Genomic DNA, 15,416 nt, shown 5'->3' on the forward strand with positions numbered 1-15,416 from the left:
TTCTCGACTTCCACCTTTGCCAGGGATCAGTTTCAGGTGTCCAGACTTGTGCTGAACCATGTCACCTGCCTGCTAATAGAGTCTTAATATTTTGTTGGCAAAGTTCAGACAATTTCCTTTTGTACATAACTGTGTAAAACATGATCTTTGGTTGGTTTTTACTATTTTAAAGTGTGTGTGTATGAGAGAGAGAGAGAGTGCATACTGCATGTGAGTATGTTGTACAGGAGTGAGGAGTGCAGGTGCCCAAGGACACCAGAGGCATTGGAACCCTGGAGTAACAGATAGACGTAAGCCACCTGGTCCTGGAAGAGCAGTGAGTGTTGTTAACCACTGAGCAATCTCTCCAACCCCTGTCAAATATTTTGGAAGCATACTGAATTTTAAACCTTAATGTAAGGGGATGATTAGCCTAAATGTGGTGTTTAGCCCGTGGGTTATCATTTGCAGATGTACCAAGCCTTGTTGGTGGCTGCAGTGGGAAGTGTGTAGCTTGCAGACTGTAGGTCGTAGAAGCCTGGTCTCTCACTAAGACTCAGAAAATTGCCTTGATGTTATTAGTGGAGACTAAATGTTCCTGATAGGCCTCTTTCTGATCTGAATTGTTACAAAGTTACAGTGGCAAAATGTGTTCCCTTCAGCAAATCAGTGCGAAGTGTACAATTTGGGTGTTTGTTTTCTCTGTGTCCTTGCATATGAAATAAATTACATTTACTATCTACAGCCTGTGGGGCCTCTGTGTGTGTATCTAACTCTGCTCTGTTGAGGGGGAAGGGTAACAGACATGCAGAGAAGGGCTCTGCTCCTATCTCAAGCTCGCTTCTGCCCACCCCTCAGGGTTTCCTGCCTCCACTGTTGGAATGTTTTGTGGCGGTAACTCCAGTGAAAGAATGGAAGGGAAGCATGGAATGTGTCGATGTCTCCAGAGAGGTAGTAGCAGCTGAGGGACAGCATGAGAGGAGACCCCTGGAAGCAGCAGATCCCATTATTAGCCACCTCCAGTTCACGTGTTTTTAAAAATTATTTGTTGTTATTATTGTGTGTGTGTGTGTGTGTGTGTGTGTGTGTGTATGTGTGTGTGTCTGTGTGTAATTCGTGTTGGCTCACATGATGTAGCATCCTGTGGAGATCAGAAGAAAGCGTTTTGGAAGTTGGTTCTCTCCTACTTGACATGGGTTCTGGGGATTGAACTCAGAACCCAAGGCTTGAGCAGCAGGCGCCTTCACCTGTTTAGCCATTTTGCTGGCCCTGTGTGAGTTTTTTAAAGTTATCTATGTACTAAGGATTGTCAGTATGTAGCACGTAGTTTCCATCTGTCTGCAGGTATTCAGCATATTGTAACACCGCCTGTTTATGTGTCATGGGATTATAAATATATTCATGTAAATAGAAATGTAATGGAGTCTCAGTGAAGTAAAAAGCAGGAGTAGGAGAAACAACATAGGAGAGAAGTCATATTTCTGTCACCTTAAAGATGTGACTTGTTAGCATGGAGTAAGCTTTTTGGAATTGATTCTTCTTCCTGAAGTGTATGCCCAGACTGACGTTAACGTCTGTGCTGGAAAGCTCAGGTGTGTGTCTGAGGGTGCAAAGGAGGTGACTGAGTCTGCTTTAGGGGGAGACCATATGCCGTAAAGGTAAGGTGAAAAGCAATAGAGAGGGACATCCAACATAGACCTTTGGTCTCTACGTGCACGGGAACAAATGTATGTGTATGCACACCCCCCAACCCCCTCCTGATAGGAAAAGAGTAACACTGCAGGAAGAGAGGACTTTGACTGCATGAAGGGATTTGCCATGATTGGTTTTCTCAAAATAGAAACCTTTCTTTGTAAAGTAGTGCTCCCATGAAGCCCCCTTTCTTACCTGGTTTCCTAACTGATTGGTACATGTTTGTAGAATTTGGTGTGTATTTCAACCTCACAGCCTTAGGGCAGGCATGTTATTTTGGAGAAAGGCCAGGTAAATTTTAAAAAATCATATAAATGTTGGTGTGGCAATGCTGTGTGCTCCTCTGTTGGGCTGCACCAGGGCATGGGCCGTATGAGGCAGTGCCAGGTCTTACAGTAATGAATAGATGCTGTGCTTAGGTTGCTGAGTTTATCCCGTGCATGCACTCAGAAGTCAGTCATGTAAAGAAAGCACACCCCTGTGTTAAGAAGAGACCAATTGTTTAACCTAGAAGTTACAGAATGGACTCGGTAGACAGGCACTAAACAGGGCCAGCTCTCCCTCAGTGACCCAAGGCTCTAGGAAGCACTGACTATGAGGTAGGTGTGATGTGGGGTGTGTACAGAGATTGAGTCGCGCCTCCAGAAGATGAAGCTGATAAGATGATAAATGCACCAGATGCTGCTGACAGTAGAATGTAATGGCTGGAGATTGCTGAATCTGATGAAAACTCCATTGCACACATCCCAGATGCTCAAGCAAACCCAGAGCACAGTTACAAGACAGGTTATAATAAAGTGCTCCATGACCCATGGTAGAGACAAAATCAGAGAAGTAGCTCAAGGGAAACAAAACTGCTCCCAGAGGAGCCAAGTTAAGAGTGGTGCAGACTTAGTATTGACTGTCAGTTTAACAGGAGGAGACAAGCCTCTGGGAATGTTCATGAGGGATTGCCTGGATTAGGTTAGCCCCTGGTGTGCCTGTGAGGGATTATCTACCTTAGTTAACTGAAAGGTGAAAGTGGGTGGTGTCATTCCATGGGCTTTGCAGGGTGTGTGTGTGTCCTAAACTGCATAAAAAATGAGAAAAACGACATTCATCCCTCTTCCTGATGTGGAGGTCATGTGCCCAGCTCCCCCCACCCTCCCACAGTGAACTGTACTGTGAATCCAATAAGTTCCTTTTGTCAGGTGTTCTGTCCCAGCAGTGTGTGCAGTAACTAATGTAGATGATATATTGTTTCTCACTTGAGACCATGTAAGTCAGAAGATGTACTGTGAGCAAAAACCTGTTGTCTGTAAGTGAATGCCCAGCAAACACTTGCTTTAAAAGTGAAATTGAGTTAAAGACTTATCCCAAACATATGAAATGTAAGAGTTCAGCACCATCAAAGCTGAATTATCCAAAATATGAAGATGTCTCAGGCTGAGTCATCACGGATGAATGAGGAACACTGGGTAAATAAAAATGATGTTTCTGCTATTTAAACCTTTTTCAAGCACAGTTGAATGTTTAAAGCAAAAATAATGTGAGATGAAAGCAGGTTAACACCAGAAAAGAGTAAGAAGGCAGAGTAATCTTGTACAGGTTTCTTCCTGTGTGTGAACCGGTTTGACCACATCGAATATGTATTAAAGTGCAGACCGTAAAGTCAAAAGCAGCCACTGATGTGACCCAACAGACATGACGTAAATTAGCCAGTGGCAGGATGGGCAATGTAGAAGTGGTTCTTATACCAAAAGGCAGAACAGGTAAGCACAGGACAAAGAGAGGAGGTCTCAAGATCTCAGCTGCAATGCAAATGCATCGGACTGGATGAAAGAGCCAGGCCCTGCAAGACATCTGCTTTCAGCTTAAAGACAAATAACCTACTTAGAATAGAAGGATGAGATATGATACACTGTGCCGGCAACGGTGAAAATGGCCATAAAGAGAGCACTTAGAGTTTTAGAACCACTATAATAACAAGGGTAAAGAGGGTTGTTTCACAATGATAGAGACTAATTCACCAAGAGGATTGAATCAGTGATCCTAGGTGTTCACATACCTCATAACAGCTTTTAAAATTCCTGAAGTAAGAGTTAAAAGAATTGCAGAGAGAAGTAAGACAGAGCTACACTTAACATGGAGAGAAGTAGAAAGAAAATGAGTGATGTATAGATGGCTTGCATGAGACCATCAGCCAGCTTGTCCTAACTGACCCTTAATGAACATTCCATCCAACAGCACAGATTTTGCATTATTTTGAAATAAGAACAGGTCATAAAAGAAGTCTCAAACTTGAAGGAAGCCTTGTCAGATAGCACGTATCTTTTGGTGTCAGTGGCATTGACTTTGATAATTCAAATTCTTGAGAAACTAGCATATTTCTAATACTTAAAGGGAAAAATTTTAATGTTTACAAAGAATTCTGAATACAGCATGTCAAGATTTATGGACTATTATAGGAGTTGCTTGTGTCACTAAGTAGGTTTATTAGATAAGAGAGACAGCAGGTTGATAGTGAGGAGGGAAGTGAGGTGGAGAAACTGTGAGTCGGTGGTAGAATGTGTGCTTGGTACGTGCAAGGCCCTTTGTCTGCAAAGAAAAGAAAAGGTGTGAAGACTATAGAACAGGGGGCTGGAGAGATGGCTCAGCGGTTAAGAACACTGACTGTTCTTCCAGAGGTCCTGAGTTCAATTCCCGGCAACCACATGGTGACTCACAACCACCTTGAATGAGATCTGGTACCCTCTGCTGGCATGCAGGCAGAAGATTGTATAAATAAATAAATAAAATATTTTTAAAAAGCAAACAAAAAAGAAAACTACAGAATAAATAAGTAAAAACCCAAACTGGCTTTTGTAAGGTAGACCAGACTGTCAAGCTTACAGCCAGAAAGATCAGATCTGTTTGTCTTTGTCTATTGTCTGTTATCTACTTATCTATCACCTGTCTGTCAATCCATCCATCCATCCATCCATCCATCCATCCATCCATCCATCCATCCATCCATCCAAATTGATTTGATGCTTATGAAGCTCTAGATTTGAGTCCCATTGAAAGAGGAGGGTACCACAAATCAGTTTATGGAATGAAAGACACACCATCACTTTACATCTTACAAATGCATAAAGCATAAAGAAATGCTGTAATGAACTTGATGTCAATAAATTCAGTAAAGTAGATACAATGGTTGCCTTCCCAGAAAGGTGCAAATCACCAAAGCTACGCAAGACGCAAGTAGATTGGCCAGATAGTTTCCTATCTGTCAAATACATTTGTCACACTTGACTTAAAATAATGCTCCATCAAGCCCAGATGGAGTTACTGGTGAATTACATGAAACATCTATCTGTCTGTCTGTCTGTCTGTATATCTAATTTATTCATTTGTGACAGGGTTTCTCTTTGCAACAGCCCTGGCTATCCTGGAACTTGCTTTGTAGATCAGGTTGGCCTTGAACTCACAGAGATCCACCTGCCTCTGCCTCCTGAGTGCTGGAATTAAAGGTGTGCACCACCACTGCCTGGCTGAATTATGCTAAACTTTTAAGGAAGGAATATTCCTTGTTGTATCTAACTATTTTTTTTAATTGAACTATACATTTTTCCCTATTCCCTTTTCCTCCTCCCCTCTCTCCTACCACTCTCCACCCTGCTCCCCCCCCCCACACTCCCAATATACTCAGGGGATCTTGTCTTTTTCCCCTTCTTAGGCAGATCCATGTATGTCTCTCTTAGGGTCCATTTTGTTAACTAGGATCTCTGGGGTTGTAGCCTATAGTCTGGTTGTCCTTTGCTTTATGTCTAATATCCACTTATGAGTGAGTATATATTGTGTTTGTCTTTCTGGGTCTGGGTTGCCTCACTCAGGATGGCTTTTTCTAGTTCTGTCCATTTGCCTGCAAATTTGAAGATGTCATTGTTTTTTTGTCTCTGAGTAGTACCTCATTGTGTAAGTGTACCACATTTTCCTTATCCATTCTTTGGTTGAGGGGTATCTAGGTTGATTCCAGGTTCTGGCTATTACAAATAATGCTTCTGTGAACATAGTTGAGCATATGTCCTTGTGTGTGAGTGTACATCCTTTGGGTATATGCCCAAAAGTGGTATTGCTGGGTCTTGAAGTAGATTTATTTCCCATGTTCTGAGAAGCAGCCATGCTGATTTCCAAAGTGGCTGTGCAAGTTTGCTCTCCCACCAGCAATGGAGGCGTGTTCCCCTTACTCCACATCCGCTTCAGCATAAGCTGTCATTGGTATTTTTGATCTTGCCAGGAAGGAATCTGCAAAGCAATATAGAAAAGGCTCCTGAATGTGCAGAAACTTGGATAACCAGAATGTTTCCCAGTGTAAAATATATAATAGTTATCACTATTAGTTTGTACAGTGAACAGGTTAATGAGTGAAAAGAGAATGGAAGCTTGTGTTTTGGGGGAGGGGCAAATGGGTCCCAGGTATTTACCTGATGTTTTTTCCAGGCATTTACTTTGAGGATAATAGCAAGACAAACATTCCAGGAGACTACAATTTTAAGCTCTGGGATTTATGCTAATATAAACAAATAGGGTGTACTGACTTTAGGAAAGTATTGCTTTTGGGATCCTTTGTGTTTAAAATGCAGAGGGTATTTAGTAATAAGTAATGGCTTCTACCTCACCTTCCTCCCTCCTCCTCCCTCCCTCCCTCCCTCCCTCCCTCCCTCCCTCCCTCCCTCCCTCCCTCCCTCCCTCCCTCCTTACCTCCCTCCCCCTTCCTCCCTTCCCCCTCCCTCCCTCCCTCCCTCCTTTTCCCCTCCCTCCCCCCTCCCTCCCAGTGCACTGTAGCCCTGTTCACCATTCTGACTTGCCACCTCTCTCCACATAGTTGTGCTCCTATGTACCAGGTACTGGCTAAGACAGCTAGGGGGTCCTGTGGCTTGAGAAGCCTGTGCCCCTCTACATTCCTTGCTGGTTCCCATTTTGTTTTTTAGTTTTCAAGTTCTAGGCTGGGCAAGCCAAGCCCATTTGTTCTTAAGGTCTCCCATAAGCCTTCTTTCTCTGTCTCCCCTCCCCCATCCCCTCTCTCTGTTTTTTTCACTATGACTATTTCCTTACCCTGCTGTCACTTAGCTACAGATTCTTTTTAATTCTTAGACCACTTCCTCAGGCAGGTTCTCCCTGACCCCCTTCATAGAATTAGGCTGCACTTCTGCAGTACTTTCTCTTTTCTCTTCCTGTAATGTTTTATCTAATGTTTCTGGTGTCTCTAAAGTAGACCATGAGAGTTAGTCCAGATGTCCTTTGGTAGCAATATGGGTTGGTTCCAGGATCCCCCAAGACACTAGAATCTTTAGATGCATGAAAGTCCCTTGCATACATAAGTAGAGAATTTGCATATAGCCAATGCATACTCTCCTGTATATCTGAAAACATCTCTATATTTATGATGCCTAATATGGCATAGATGCTTTGCAAACACTTGTTCTGTATTGTTTAGGAATAATGGCCAGATTCAAGATGCACATGCTCACTATAGTTACCCTTCAGTCCCGGGGCTTGTTTTATTTTGTTTTAAAGATGGAGTCAGGTAGTCTCAAGCTTGCTATGTAGCCAAGGATGGCCCTAAATTCCTGATGCTCCTTCCTGAGAGTGCTAGGATTTGTAAGAGTGCGCCACCACATCCAGCTCAGTTCAGGTGCTTTTTGACTTGCAGTAGCTTGAGCCCATGGGTATTGCAGGCCAACTGTGTTTCTGTCACAGGTGTGTTCTTTGGAGCTGTGCAGAGGTGGGCTTCAGATTGTGTGGCAGTGTGTATCTGTCCATTCCTTATGATGAGTCGGCCTGGACTCCAGGAGGCCTAGTCGCACCATATGCATGTAGCCAGGCTTGGACGGGCCCATGGGGTTGCTCATACCGTGCCTTAAGCACAGCTGCTTCGTCCATTTCAGGTAACGCAGGAAGAAGGGCAGCAGCTGGCCAGGCAGCTCAAGGTCACGTACATGGAGGCATCGGCGAAGATCAGGATGAATGTAGATCAAGCGTTCCATGAACTTGTCCGCGTTATAAGGTAAGCAAAACACGTGTTAGGCGTGTGTTTTAATAGATGGTGGCACAGCATTTGTAGTGACAGAGAGGAAATTGTAAGTAGGAGTGATTGCTTTCAAGGGGGATGGTGCCCACACTGTGGGTTAAATTTCAGCTAAATACATAGCATATTCTGGGTACTTCCAACCCGTAAAAATCCCACTTAATTAACGTAAGTTGAAGTAGGAAGTACACGTAAGGGTTTGAAAATCGTAAATGCTTTGACGGTAGTGATGACAGCCGCTTATCAAGTCTCTGTCAGACACTGAGTGACATTCTTTCAACATTACTACATTTAATCTTTACTACAACCCAGAGAGCTGAATGGTTTCTGTTACTCTCACTGTCTGTTAAGCTCTGGGACTTGAATCTAAATCTCAGATTCCTAGTTCCTGCCAAACCCCTGCCAGACTGAGAGCAACTCAGACAGCAAAGATTCCTCATCTCACAGGTGTTTGGCCCCCAGTAAGACATATTATGTATAACACTCCAGCCTACAAAGAGGCGTTTAGAGGTGGCCGCGGAGGCCTCTGGTTTAGGAAGCATCCGTGCACGCCTGAGGTGATGGATGAGGGCTGCTGTGCGGGTGCACAGGATAAGCTGCTCGTGATGAGTTTGAGTCCTTGTGGCCTTCACCCTCTCTTCCCTGTCTCCCAGCTCTCTGCTAATTGGACAGCTTTGGCAGGCATATGGAGGGAGCCCTTGCTCACCGAGAGTCGGGGTGAACTGACCCCTGGGGTGGAAGTTTCCTTCTGTGGGAGGGAAGAAAGAGAGGCTGCAAGTTTCGTTTCTGAAGAGTTTCGGCTCTGTGGATGGATGGGCGCCACTGACACACAGCCTAGCAGTGTTGACCTGGAGGGCTCTGCCTCCAGCTCTCCTCATTCCACTTCCATGTTAGCGCTTCGCTGACAAAGCAGGTCCTTCTTAAAGTAATCACTGCCCTGATCAAACACCTGGCTTTCCTTTGACTCCCAGGAATCCTAGATTCTCACCTGTCAGTCCACCCAGGCATAAGGAAGGGAAGTAGGGGATTTCTTGTTTTTAAACACCACAGAGTCTTATGTCCTCATAGCAGTTGCGGAGAGGTAGGCTTTTATTATTCCCAACTGAAAAGGAAAGAGTCAGGGAAGCCAACTAGGTTGTCTAGCACTGAAAGGTACTTTTCCGTCGCCCTCTATGATACGTTTATCCTCCAGCATATCTTTGGGTCCAGGAACTTCGGTTTAGGAAGAGAACATACACACAGGCATCTGATTTAGGATTCACCCAGGAAAGCGTTGGACACCATGTTTATTCTTGTGTGAGGCCCTCATCCGTGCTTGGCAGAGTACTTGGTGCCTGCTTCGCCCCAGCTTCACCCCACTCCTCTGAGCACTTGCATCTTGTTTTCCTCCCAAGGATCTGTTCTTATCCCCTAGTGGAACACTGAGAAATGTGTGTATTTCAGTGCAGCGGGTCCAGAAATAACCTGCATTTGTGTTGGGAGATTACTAATGGCGATACTATTCAGATTTCTCTGTCTTACAGGAAATTTCAAGAGCAGGAATGCCCTCCGTCACCAGAACCCACCCGGAAGGAAAAAGACAAGAAAGGCTGCCACTGTGTCATTTCCTAAGAGTTCCTTGAGTTTTAGCTGACAACTGCCAGGGAAGCCCTCATCTCTGTTACCGTTTACATCATGCCGGTACCTTTGTAGCCTTAGACTGATGATCACCGTGTTAGCCTTACACCAAGAAGCTGGCTAATCTTTCTGTGAAGCTAATTGTAACGGTCTTTCCCAGACCTGTGTAAAGGAAACACTAAGGCTTCAGATATGACCTGATTCCTTTAAAACACACGACTACACACACAGATGCATTCTTTAAGGGCTTACATTTTAATCGGGATGAACCAAGTTTGGAACCTAAGCTGTTTGCTAAGCTGAAGTCATAGGTTGTGAAGTAATTTTTAACTTCTGGAATCATGTTGCCTACTGTTACTCTAAATAGAAACATAGGGAGGGTTTTTTTTTTAATGTGAATTTTTGCCTATCTTTAAAACTTTTGATGTCAACTCTCATTAACCTTAAATACACTGAATGGAATCTACAAACGTGAGACATCTCAGACCTTTTCTGATGCTACGGCTTTTGTTTTCCAGTGGCCAGAATACCAAAATGCCTGTTGTATTTATGGATTAAAAACTGCTGATCAAGCCTTTGTTATTATGCCTCCTTCAAGATGACAGTATTCTCTGTGGCCAAATATTTGGACTCGTTCTGCACTTAGGTGTTTCAATGAACTTGATTTCTTTTCCCAACCGTGGTAAGGGTAAGAGTGAATGGTTCCTGTTTGTCTTCCTTTTCAAGTATTCCTGTTACGGAATTAAAAAAAAAACAACAACACAAAAACAAAAAAACCACACCAACTAAAACTGTTTCTCTTTGATGTAATATAAAATATGGAATTGATCTTTCCAGAGTCAGAGATGATTAATGTTTTTGCTATATACTTTTATACGTTATTTTCTTATCAAACTAGTTAACAAGTATTTTTATATGTTTGTAAGCGAATATGCTTTCACAGCGTACCTTGTGCATATGTAAAGATGAGTATTTAATTCTCACTGTTCACTGTTAACTGACAAAGAAAAAGTGGAAACCCTTGGTCCTTGTCACATCCATCGGTGGCCAATAATCAGTAAAACTTCCCGACAGAACACACCAGGACGAGACTGAAGTCACGTTCAGTGTCCCTGCTAGATATTGACGTTATATCAAGTATTCTGTGTAAAAACCTCTACTTGACAATTAGTGTAACTGTGGATGGCTTCTGATTTTGTTTTTAATTCTGTGGATTGTGTTTAAGCAATTCAAAGTGTGTTCCTGGTTTTGCGACTCTCAGTGGTATTGCACAGTGGTCACTTTATTGAATGTGTACAACAGTCCCATGAAGTTTATAAAGTGGACCCTTGTATAGCTTCAGGTGCTAGAATTAAAATCAATCTTATTACCAGACAGCGCTTGACGGCTCCTTTTTCATGTCAGGGCTTCTGTGAGGGATACAGAACTGACTCGAGTAGACCATGCCCTTTGTGCATGGCGTCTTAGAGAGTTCTGCAGGTGAACTTACTGTTCCAGTGGTTTCTTGAGGTCAGTGTTTTTTAACTCTTTCTGAAGTGAGAAACCCCAGGTGTAGATGAGAACCCCTGAAGGATGAATTCTAAAATGACTTTGGCAAAGAGGACCATATGTTTATTTAAATACAAACAAAACAAAATCACATGTTTCGTAATGATTACATATACAGACTTATTCAAGTTTCTGGTAAAATTACAGCTTGGGAAGCTAACAGATTTGTCTTTGTTTCTGATGCCTCACCAGAACTGTTGTATATCCTTGGTGGAGACGTTTCCTGTTTGTCGTAGGTGATTAGATACTAAGAGCTAGCCTGTAATATCCGGGTTTCTCGGGGAGTTCCTCACTCTGTATTTCATGTTGTGTATTTTCACAGCTGCATCTTCAGCTTCTCCAAGCTTTATTTCTGCACTCGTTTGGTTTCCTGTTAATCCTGTCCTATGAATTTTATTTCAGACGATATTTTGTTTTCTAGAATTTTTATAAGGTCTTGCTAACTAGCCCAGATTGATCTGGAACTCACTGTGTAGTTCAAGCTGACCTTGAGTCCAAGATTTCCTGCTTGAGTTTGTGTGTTGGGGTTGTATTTCACTCCTGGCTCTTTTTGATCCTTTCCCGTGTCCCTCCCTTCCCTTCCTCTTCTTCTCTCCCTCTCATATTTCCTTCCCTCCCCTTCTCTGGAGTTATGATCTCTCTGTGTAGTTGTGGCTGGCCTAGAATTCACGATGTAGACCAGCCTGACCTTGAATTTGTCGCAACCATGGGAGGTGTTTTTGCCTCCCGTGTGCTGGAAGTACAGGTGTATGCCACCCCAAATATGCCCAGCAATTTGGTTCTTTATATACATTTCACTCTCCAGTTCCACTCCTCCTTCTGTCCATGCATTCCTCTTAACAAGCCCTTCTGACTCTTTCTCAGAGAGCTGAGTCCTGACGCCTGTTGTGTTACAACTTAACTTCTCACTTGTGCATCTAGAATGGCAAGGTGTGTTGGGAAATAACCCCTCAGAGAGCTCCACAGGGCCACCCTGTCCTGCAGAGCTCTGCTGGAGAAAGCCCGCTTTGAGTATCACGTGGTTGCTCTGTTGATCCCGCATCTCGGTATGTGGTTTATATTTGTTTCTGTTGTGTGTGTGTTTTTTTTGTTGTTGTTGTTTAGTTATGATCCTGATTTTTCACACATTTAAATCTTGATTGGATGATGGACATTTCATATTTTATGTTGTTGGGTGTTGGTCTGGTCACAGCATCTTCATTTGAAGGTTTTTAAGCTTTGTTCGGGTAACCAGTTTGTGTATATATTGTATATATATTTGAACCTTCTGGGTCTTCTTTTAAAACTTATGGCAATCTGAAGTAGCTTTTTTTTCTAGGGTAGATTAGTCCGCTACTGAGTGCCTCCGAGTGATTGGCATGTGGGAAAGCAGGCCATTCTAGCCCCTCATGAACTGTGTGGGAAAAAAACTCTTCATAGCTTGAGATTTACTCCTCGACTATGATCCAGTTGACCCACACATACACTTAATGTTGGCAAGAACTCTTTGCCCTGTGCATAGTTTGGAGGCTCCCCGTCCACATAGTCCTTTTAAAATACTCTAGAACATTCTATAGAAACTTCAAGCTGCCTCAAAGGTTCCTTGAGTTCCAGTGTCTGTCATCTCAGTTCAAGGAAACATTCGTGTTCGCCTGGAATCCCTCAGGCCTTCTGCAATGGAGGATGATCTCTAGACTGAAAGCCAGGGCAGCTTTAGGAATCACTCTATGTTCAGTGTCCATGAACCATTATTTTATATATTCAGTCTCTCACACACCTTTCTTTTTCGAGACAGAGCCTGACTGTCTTGCAGAGGCTGGCTTTGTCCTCCTGGGTTCAAGTTACCTTCCTGCTTCAGCCTCCTGAGTAGCTGGGACTTTAGGCTTTTGTATAGCATTCTCCATGGTTCAATTTCTAATTGTCTCAGGCAGAAAGGTAAACCCTGGTTCCTGTCTGTCTTAAGACATGAATGGTCTGTGTCTCTTGGCCATTTTAGTTTCTCTAGCTGGGAGTTGTCAAACTTTCTTTACATAACGCCATACATTGAACATCATCTTAGGCTTTGCAGTACATATATATGGTCTCTGCCCCAGCTACCTAGACTACACAGATCTTCCACAGAAACAGATACAAATAGCATGTAAAGAGATAAGTGTATGTGACATTAGAGGTGTCTCAGGGAAGTGTGTGAGACTCTTAAAACACTGCGCTTGGGTGTACAGAGCCGTGATGGGGCCATACTTACATAAGGAGCACAGGAGACTGTCGCGGTGGAAATGTGTGGCACTCACACAAGGTTGTCAGGAAGTTGGTGAGGACTGGAACTGAGGTTCAGACTAATTGAATTAGTGATGGAAGAGATAGGCAAACTGGCTAATATTTATTGTTGAGTGAACGGTACAATTTGAGGGAAAAACATAATTTGGGAGTAGAAAATTAACAAGCAAGAGACACAGCCAGAAAAAAGAGAACTTAGAGTCTAAGTTGCATGAGTGGTGTGTGTGTGTGGTTGAATGCTGGACTACACATGTACCATGCACACAGGCACCCACACATAGACCATGCACACTTGTGCCCGCACGAGTCAGAGGACTACTTTCTAAGAGTGGCTTCTAGCCTTCCGCCCAGTTGAAGCAGAGTCTCATTTCTGTCTCTGCACTGGGTAGTTAAGGCTAGCTGTCGCCTGAGCAGTTCTGTTACGAGAGTGCAGGGGTTACAGATGTGCATTACTGCATCTGGCTTTTCACATGGATTCCAGGGGATTGAACCCTGGAGATCAAGCTCAGTTTTTCAGGCTTGCTTGCAGAAACATTTCCCGGCCCCAAGAGCCTGTATTTTAAGGAAGCTCAGCCCTGGCCTGGGATGGTAAGAAGCTTTATTTACTGTGGGGAGTGAAGCGTCAGTAACCAGACTTCCTTGGTTTTGCTTGAGCTGTCAGGCTTTGGAAACCAGGTAGGAGTTGCAGTGTGATTGGCAGGTGAGGAAATGGAGGCAGCGAGTGAGGGCTGTTGGGGAAGTTCTTTGGCAAAATCGGGTCATGGGCAGATGTTTCGTTAGTGAGTCAGCTATAAGGTCAGGTGGTGGTGGCTCACACAGGAGGCAGAGGCAGGTGGATCTCTGAGTTTGGGGCCAGTCTGGTCTACAGGACCAAGACAGCCAGGGCTACACAGAGAAACCCTGTCTGGAAAAACAAACCAAGTGGTAAGAGACAATTAGTGCAAACTAGTCAGTTGAGGAACGTAGGAATGCAGAACCGGAAGCAGTTGTTAAAATCTGGATACTTAGTGTCTGAGCGAGTTAGAAGTCTACAGTTTGGCCATGTAGGCTGGAGCAGGCTGGTAATTCAAGCACTCAGGAGGCCAGGGCAGGAGAATCATGAGATCACAAGTTCAAGGCCATAGTGGTTTACATTGGACGGCCCTGGAAAGAGAGTGGGGCGGAAACGGAAAAGGAGAGGGACACGGGGAACGAATGACCTTTGTAGCTGAGAATCGTATAGTTCAGTGCTTCCTAGGCTGTTCAAACCCATTTTAAAACATCATAGTCCCCAGTGTTGTGGACTGACATACTTTTGTTAAGGGCAATGAAATGAACCAGGAAAGTAGCCATCCTCTTGATTACTGTAAAGGTTTCTCAGCATTCCTGCATCTCCTTTGTGAATGCGGCTCCAGTGCAGGCGGGTGCTGCTTCAAGCGGACCGACCGGCGCAGTGCACGGGCAGCTGGAGGTGACGTTTCCAAGTGACCCTTCTGGCATCCTAGCTAGGCTGATAATTCCAGGTTGGACTCACTCGGCAGGCTGTGTAGGTTAGAGGACAACTTGCTATGTGAGTTGGTTCTCTCCTACCGGTAATATGGGTCCTGGGGTTTGTAGTCAGGTCGTCAAGCTTGGTAGTGTGCGCCCTTATCCACTGAGCCATCTCACCCGCCCCCTCTCTTCTTTTAATACCTAAAAATTACTTGAGGTAAAGAAAAATTGTCTAAGCATGCAGTGGCTTAAAATATGAGCCTCATCAGTATGCTAGAGAGAGGGGTATTTTGAGCACTGTGAGATGTTAATGAATGCCATCTTATGTGAAGACTCCATGAATGTTAAGTGAAAATGGCTCGAAATTACATTGCACTCTGATGATAACCGTTAGAAATTAGGCATGTAAATTTTATTTGTCGTGGCATGTTCGATTACAGGTGACCAAAATGCAAGTCTCATCAGACTCAGTGCAAAGGTGGGCACTTGGTGCTTTACGAAGCAGCTAGGGGCAGGTGGAGTGGGCTGGTTATTGGGAGACCTGCTCCCTGGGTAGAATTAGTTAAACTGAGGGTGAGGATAAAGACCCCGTTAGTGTGAGGAAGCGTAGGGGAGGCCAGAGACCAGAAGAATAGAAATGACTGGGGCCATCTGTCACAGCTGCTAGAGGTATGGCTGTGGCACGAACCCAGATTCCCTAGGCTCACCTTTACAGTCTTGCCCTTCCCTCTGAGCCCGTGCGGGTTCGGAGGCAGGCGCCATCATTTAAATGTGACATTTCAATCTAGATCTTTTGCTTTCAGTT

At 44.0% G+C, this 15,416-nt stretch overlaps 1 protein-coding gene across 1 annotated transcript in view; it reads left to right on the forward strand.

Annotated features, from left to right (window-relative positions):
- The window catches only part of Rras2 (RAS related 2), a 67,133-nt gene extending 56,424 nt beyond the window's left edge, over positions 1 to 10,709 (forward strand). Inside the window, exons 5-6 of the mRNA XM_005075648.4 lie at positions 7,581 to 7,699; positions 9,244 to 10,709. Coding sequence (XP_005075705.1) covers positions 7,581 to 7,699; positions 9,244 to 9,331 — 207 coding nt within the window. The 3' untranslated portion in view covers positions 9,332 to 10,709. The remainder of the gene's footprint in view (positions 1 to 7,580; positions 7,700 to 9,243) is intronic.
- Positions 10,710 to 15,416: the final 4,707 nt, after the last annotated feature.

Source organism: Mesocricetus auratus, unplaced genomic scaffold (genome assembly GCF_017639785.1).
Source record: "Mesocricetus auratus isolate SY011 unplaced genomic scaffold, BCM_Maur_2.0 Super-Scaffold_4256, whole genome shotgun sequence".
NCBI lineage: Eukaryota > Metazoa > Chordata > Mammalia > Rodentia > Cricetidae > Mesocricetus > Mesocricetus auratus.